This window comes from Lolium rigidum, chromosome 3, assembly GCF_022539505.1.
Source record: "Lolium rigidum isolate FL_2022 chromosome 3, APGP_CSIRO_Lrig_0.1, whole genome shotgun sequence".
In the NCBI taxonomy this organism is placed as follows: Eukaryota; Viridiplantae; Streptophyta; class Magnoliopsida; order Poales; family Poaceae; genus Lolium; species Lolium rigidum.
The window spans coordinates 379451720-379459307 of record NC_061510.1 but is presented as its reverse complement, the minus strand read 5'-3'; the positions used below and the strand labels follow the sequence as shown (position 1 = coordinate 379459307).

Here is a 7588-nt window from a genome sequence, read left to right as displayed (position 1 = left end):
GACGACGATGACCGATCCATGTCCACGACACGCCAAACTGAGTCGTAAGAAGACGGTTTCCTCAGAAGGAAAAGAGTCGTAAGAAGAAACACGCGGGAACAAAACAAGCAAACTGGTCATGTCAAATTCCACCAGAAAAGGAAGTCTTTCATTTCTAATCCTTTGCAATAACAAATCCAAGATAAAGCTCAGTCGCTCACGCGGTCACACGCACCCTGATGGCTGACGCCGCGCGTGGAGCCACGTTCCGATCGGCCGGGTTTGACTCGCTCCGTCTAGAACAGGCAACGTTGCCGCCGGAATACAGGACACGGTACGTACGTGGTGGCCGTCGCCGGCGCGCGCGGTTTCGCCCACTCCGGACTGGCGCGGACGTCTTCTTCCCCGTCACCTACCGTACCCGCCCGCGATAGGCCCCCGCCGATTCCCACCGGTACAAAAAGGCACCTGATCCCATCCCATTCCCACCCCACTAGAAATCACTCCAAACTCCAACCAAATCCATCATCGTCATTATCTTAACCAAAAAACCTGATCTTGCACTCTAGTGCTGTCTGCCATTACAGCATCCGTGATAGAGGACTCTTTCGCTCTTAATAGCTCGGGGAGCAAAGCTGCCGCAAGACTTTCTTCCAGTTCCAGGGTGAGGCTGATCGCGCGATTGGTCGGGCGGCATGGTCAGCAAGCTGAGGTGGCTGTGGAGGGCGCCGGTGCGGGCGCTGGGCCGCGCGCGGGATTACTACGTGCGGAGCATCACGGGCTGCGCGCGCTACGTCCCGGCCGACGCCGCCTTCGGCGCCTACCCGGTGCTCGTGCCCATCGCGCCGCTGCCCAGGAGCTACAGCAGCGGCGACTGGGCCGGCGCCGGCGAGGAGGACCTCCGGGAGCTCATCCGCGCGTCCTCGCGGCGGCGCGAGGAGGAGCAGCGGCAGGTCGTCCAGGCCGTGGCCAGGAGCCAGAGCACGGCGGTGGGGCGCTCCATGGCGCCCATCGACGAGGACGCGCCGTGCGAGTTCGGTGGCGGCGGCGTGGGCGGGCTCTACTCCAGGAGCCAGAGCTACGCCGGCGGCGCCGCCGGGAGGCCTCGGTTCCACAGGAAGTAGGCCGTCTTGGGCTGAGCTAGATGTCGGTCGGATGCTCCCCGAGACTGTGCGATCGTGTTGCCATTCTCTTTGCTGATACGATCCCTTCAAAATTTGGGTTTTTCTTTTGTGCTCTTTGTTAATAGATAGGAATTCATGAGTGCATTTGTTGTTTCGTTTTAGTCTCGGTGTGTCCATGACTCCATGTTGCCAATATCGTGGGATCCTTGGTCGTTCGTTCTCTAGTACTTGCCCGAATTGGATTGTCGGAATGACCAGCTCAACAATATGGATGGATATTCCACAAGTTGCATCAACCTCCGCTGGCGTCAAATAGGCCAAGTACTATGGCCGGCACTTTGGAACGCCGCCGGTTTCCTTCTTGATGCACTTCATGTTGTGCATTGATGTATGCCTCATTCTTCCCTAGTTGTACGACGCACTCGGGATGTACAAGATCGACAACAAGGACAAGTACTTTGCCTTCATGCATTATTTCAGTAAACATGAGGGTTGCAAGAAATGGGATGCCGTTTGGCTCACTCACAACAACGGTAAATCCAGCGTTGTTGGAGATGGACCGCTCCCTTCCTCGGCGATCTTGACCAGTCGTCCAGTTGACAACACGAAGGCAAAGCCCGGGAGAAATGGGGTGTCTTCATTGGCCAGCATTCATGCATCCATTGAAAAGATGACGGCCCCTTTTTCCTCTCTAAACAACAAAGAGAGGGATGAAATGACTAAAGGAGTGCTATGTGGAAGGCCATGTTGGGGAAGCAAGATGTGAAGTTATGGCTCGGGAGAGAAATAAGGTGGAAGACACCAAGTTCGAAGCCCAAGACGGGCATGATCAAGTCCATGAATGAAGAACCTTACGTTGCATTGGCAAATATGAAGGAGGAAGCAAAAAATCTTAATGGCAGACTTGTCGATCATTGATCGATTGGCTAGGGTATGGCACGAGATGTATCGTGATCGCATCAACAAGAAGGTATTGGTTGCCCAAGCATTGGTAGCCTTGGCAACACTACCGGTGACGGAGGAGTCATGCGTGATGGAGGATCCGACACCATCATTTGATCAATGTTGGCGATGAGAAGTCTATGTTTTTCGGGAGCCAAACTTTAATGGTGATTTGGTGGCTCGATGTGTGGGACGGACCTTGATGTGGGAGACTTCGAATTTTATTACCATAGACTTTGAATTCTTATTGTGAGTTTAAATTAATGTTTTTTTTTGTCCAAAGGTTTATTAGGGCCAGACTATGGCAGGTAAAGAGTGACGGCGTCTCCAGTAGCACACTGTCGGCGTCTATTTAAGATGCACCGGTGAAGATGCTTTTAGTGTATTACTCAACGCATTAGCACAATCCGCAAGCAGCAAGGACAATGATTGATGCCCACCAAACGCCAAACCGAATCATAGTTTCCTCAAAAGGAATACAAAACGGCAGCAATTTTTTCCTTTTCCTTATAGTAAACCAAATAAAGAGCACAACCGCGTCCTCTAGAAAACCCGAGCCGCCTCCACCTTAGCCTCCTCCATAGATCGGTTTCCCCTTCTCCGGCAAGCCTCGTCGGGGTCGGGGGGAGTGGGAAACCCGATCTATGTGAAGAGTTTTAATAAAAGTAGTGTTTTCAATAGACTAGGTAGGTTAAGGTTTTGATAGTCGTCTTCTTGTTCGTCTACGCGTCAATGGATATGCCATCATTTACAATAAGTGATCTTCGGCTCTTTGTTCGGCGAGGAGATCTTTCCTTTCCAACGCCAATGCTTCTATTGAAAGATTCAATTATATAGGTATTGGATTTTAGATCTTGATTCGTTAGATCTTTTTTCCATCTTTTCTCATGGTTGTCGCAAAGAGGTTTGCTCTCGCAATATTTGTCCCAGTTGCTACGTTCTTGACAGTGGTGATTTATACTCTCGCCTCCCATCGACGTCGGCCGGCTTTTTCATTGCTTTTTCTTGACATACTTGTGTTGGTACTCTTGACGATGTTGATTAACTACTTCAATGGCTGCACACGTGCTCGTTGCCTTGGCATTGCGGCTGAAATTACAATTATGCCTAAACTTTTATTGATATTTACAGGTATGCGGTTTGTTTCTACATTCGACTGTCTTATTACAAGACTGCAACCATGGAAGAAGAAATAGTTTGAACAACTTTGGAGAATTGCAATTTTTTGGACTTTATTTTGTATAATCGCTAGAGACACTTAGAACTCGTTTTGTTAAACCTCAAATTTAATGTCTTAGCTGTTTGAAAACAAGAGAAAACATGAGACCGAAACGCCACCGGCCTGAACTGCCGATTTGACAACGTCGCCGTATGAATATACAGGGCACCGTACGCGGTGGCGCGGACGTCTTCCCAGTCACCAACCATCACCCGCGCGCGAGCACTGGTTCCTACTCCCCAGTCCTCTCCGATCGATATACAAGGAGGCCACCCCACCCCTACCAGAAGCAGTCTAAACTCTAAACTCCAACCAAACCCATATCGACATCTTCCTAGACCAATCAACCCCGCACCTGATCCTCCAGTGCTGTCTGCCATTACAGCGTCCGTGACACACTGACACTGTGTGTAAGCTCTCGCTGCTAGCTCGATCCGTTGGGTGGCATGAGCCCCGGGAACAAGTTGAGGTGGCTGTGGAGGGCGCCGGTGCGGGTGCTGGGCCGCGCGCGGGACTACTACGTGCGGAGCATCACGGGATGCTCGCGCTACGTCCCGGCCGACGCGGCCTTCGGCGCCTACCCGGTGCACGTGCCCGTGGCGCTACCCAGGAGCCGCAGCTGCGGCGCCGGCGAGGACGACCTCCGGGACCTCATCCGCGCGTCCTCGCAGCGACGCGAACGCGACGACCAGCGGCGGCAGGTCGTCCAGGCCGTGGCCAGGAGCCAGAGCACGGCGGTGGGGCGGTCCATGGCGCCCATCGACGAGGACGCGCCGTGCGAGTTCGGTGGTGGGGGCGTGGGCGTGGGCGTGGGCGTGGGCGGGCTCTACTCGAGGAGCCAGAGCTACGCCGGCGGCGCAGCAGGGAGGCCTCGGTTCCACAAGAAGGAAGCCGTCTTGGGCTGAGCTAGCTGCCGCCTGCCGTGTCCTCCTCCTAGGGACTGTGCGATCATGTTTACCATTCTTCTTTGCTCCTCCGATCCCTTCAAAACTGGGATTTTCTTTGCGCTTGTGAACAGTGCGATGTAGAGAGGAATACGTGACTGCATTTCTTGTTTCGTTTTAGTCTCGATGAGTCGACGTTGCTACTGTTGTCGGCTCCTTGGTCGTTGTCCAGTTCTTGCGTACATAGGATTTCGGAATGATAAGCAAGATTACAATATGGATGAACATCCGCAAGTTGCTTCAACTACCGGCCGCGTTGGGGCCAACAGATCAACTACTATGGTGGGCGCTTGCAACACCGACGGCACCATTTTGTAGCCTGCGCACGCTGAATCGTGGACCATGTGGGAACATCGCCTTGCCTTGACCTTCGTATTGCCATATCCGAAAGGCATTTTAACCTTATCTTTTTTTTTTCAGCTCTTCGAGTCAAACATTAACGGCTAAGCCGCACACACCATGGTAGAGGAGGCGTCTCCTACGCGGCCACCTAAATAAGACATTGGGTCGCTGGTTGCTCCCAAAGGAGGGACCCAATTTGTTTACCCATATTTAGATAAACCTGATTTTGATTTTTAAAACACAATTTTTATTGACATATGCCTTAAACGAACAATATTACACTAATATATGCCCTAAATGGGTGTCATTAAGCCCAAACTAAAACTTAATCTCTACTACTCTAATGCATCGGTTTTGAATTGGGCTTGAAGCAACAATCCTAAATGTTGCTCTCCTGAATCTAACGGTTGAGGACATCTGGATTCGTTGCGAACAGTAGATAGCACCAGCCTCGACATTCTTCCAGAACCGTCGCGTTGCTCTTTGAAAGTATAGAGATGGTAAACCTAGAGGGGGGGGTGAATAGGTTTCTACAAATTTTAATTCTTTCTTTGCAATATTAGGCTTTGCGGAATATAAAGATGAGCCTAATGCAAACTAGGTGAAGCAACCTATATGAGGATACAACTAACTCAAGCACGAAGGCTCTCACAAGTGCTTAAATCACAAGTAAGGAGTTCGGTTAGAGATAACCGATAGCACGCGGAGACGAGGATGTATTCCCGTGTTCCCTTGCTTTGCAACAAGGTACGTCACGTTTGGAGGAGTGGAGGTCCCACGAAGGATTCCCCGCGCCACGAAGGCTCACCCTATTCTCCGGAGCCTATCCCACGAAGGAATAGCTCACTCACTTGTGGTAGACTTTGAGGTAGCCTCCAAACCTTCACAATCTTGCCCGGAGCAAATCCACGTACCGGATGCTTCCGGACTCCTTCTTGCCCACCTAGGGTTTCCAAGGAACCCTAGGAAGCAAGCTTCTCAATGAATACAAGGGGGAATGAGATTTGGCTTGGTAGAACGGTAGATCGGGTCCTCCTCTCGTGATTCCCCGAGGGATTTGAGTTTGGGTGGAGGAGGAGGGAGATCCGAGGCTTTTGGTGTTTCTAGCAATGGAGTAGGAGAGAGAGAGCTCAAGAACAGCTTTATAGTATGTTGCCTAACCCTTCCAAGGTAGAAGAAGGGGTATATATAGTGTTCTTCAAAATCTGGCGCGTTGCCACTTGCCACCTCAAGCATTCTTCCCGACAAACCCGGCCGGACCGGACCATAGACCGGACAGCCCGGTCGTGAGGCCGGTCGGACCGGACCGGTGACCGGAGCACCTTTGCGTCGTCCCGGCGCTTCTCCGGTTGGTGCCCGGTTGCTGCCCGGCTTCCGAGCTGGTCGACCGGACGGAGCGCCGGACCCGCCGGTCGGGAGCCCGGTCGACCGGGCCACGGACCGGACTCCGCCGGTCCTCCTTTGGAGCCCGGCTTCCGACCGGTCGACCGGCCGTACGCCGGATCTGGCCGGTTGCCGGCCCGGTTGGACCGGGCAGGTGACCGGATTTCTCCCGTAACCCCTTTTTGATTGTTGTTGAAATGGGGGGTCACCTTTAGCCTTCTTGTTCCATTGATACACCTTTATACCTCTTTGGCTAATACCCGGGAATCATCTAGTAGTCATGTATTAGTCCAAATACACTAGCACGGTGTCATTGTTACCAAAATAATGGATAAGGGTAAAATACCCTTACAATCTCCCCTTTTTGGTATACGATGACAAACCGAGCTAGAGTCACAAATAGATATTATGATAAGCTCTAAACCTTGATTCCATATAAGATATTACGAAAGCTCCCCCATAGTGTGTGCACTTGGAGAATTTGCGTTTGAATGCAAAGTGCACCACTTGTGAAACATGAGAAGCTCCCCCAATATCTTTAGGAAACAAGCATGGTATGGAGATGTGCATATCAAGATATATAAGCATAACACACATAAACATCCTAACATAGAGTAGCACACATAATAGTCGTCCATACACATCCATACATGAGTTATTGGAAATAGCAAATAGTTCTTGAAAAACTCAAAGTAAACAAGCACAAGCCATATAAAATCCAAATAAGGCAACTCCCATGGCTTGTGGCACTCAAAGAACCCCGTGGTTCCTAGACTCTACTCTCTTCTCCCCTTTGGCATCGGAACACCAAAAAGGCGAAGAAAAGAGGAGAGATGCTATCGCACCCATCGAGAGTGACCAAACCCAAGCGAGGAGGAGCTCTCGCGTGCATCATCATCAGCCGCATCATCATCATCACCCGCATTATCATCAGCATCCTCAGCAGCATCATCAGCAGTAGGAGTGGGAGCACGAGCCATCCTAGTAGGAAGAGCACCATGAGCGTACACGGAGAAGTCGAAGTTCTGAAGCATCTCATCGGTAAGAAGAGGCATCTCCCACTGAGGAGCTACCACAGGCTCCATCTCAGGTCCAGGAGGAGGAACAGGGTGGTTCCTTGAGGCCATGAATTCATTCTGGCGCCTCCGTGTCTCCTGAGTCATAGAAAGAGTCTGATGTGCAACATCATTACTGTTCTTGCACATTTGGAACATGCATGTGAAGAAACGAGCAGCCCCATGCGTCGGGAGCGCCGAGAGTGACCGGAGCTAGCATCATGATCATGGTGTGCCTTGGAGCGGCGCTCGGAGGTGGGCATCATGGAGGGAACGTCCGGACGAGTGGCCTCCCGAATGGGAAACCCGAAGAGGTCCATGATGACTCTTTCACCACGAACGTTCCGAGGAGCGGGAACAACGTAGTTGATGAGCCGCTGAACATACTGGGCGTAGTTAGGAGTCATGCGGTCCATAATGGCTCTCTTCAGTTCACAGTAGATTAGATCACAACCATCAATCTTCCTTACCCTGTCAGGATGACAATATTACATCAAGTTGAGGTGATAGTTCCGGACTTCACTGTGGTCGCCAGACTTGCTGATGAGGTTCTCACGGAACAGCTTGGCAAGTACCAGATAGGAGTAGTACATCCCAGAG

General features: G+C 51.4%; 2 protein-coding genes across 2 annotated transcripts; both read left to right on the top strand.

Moving 5' to 3' along the window:
* The first annotated feature begins 674 nt into the window (after window positions 1–674).
* LOC124697517 lies at window positions 675–1258 on the top strand. The gene has a single exon (XM_047230099.1). It carries the CDS (start codon window positions 675–677, stop codon window positions 1101–1103), a length of 429 nt encoding a protein of 142 aa, XP_047086055.1. The 3' UTR covers window positions 1104–1258.
* Window positions 1259–3710: 2452 nt separating this feature from the next.
* On the top strand, window positions 3711–4169 carry LOC124697516. Its single transcript, XM_047230098.1, has one exon. It carries the CDS (start codon window positions 3711–3713, stop codon window positions 4167–4169), a length of 459 nt encoding a protein of 152 aa, XP_047086054.1.
* The last annotated feature ends 3419 nt before the right edge of the window (window positions 4170–7588 follow it).

Excerpts from the sequence above, each read along its gene's own strand:
- LOC124697517 (XM_047230099.1), top strand. The coding sequence starts at position 675 with ATGGTCAGCAAGCTGAGGTGGCTGTGGAGGGCGCCGGTGCGGGCGCTG.
- LOC124697516 (XM_047230098.1), top strand. The coding sequence starts at position 3,711 with ATGAGCCCCGGGAACAAGTTGAGGTGGCTGTGGAGGGCGCCGGTGCGG.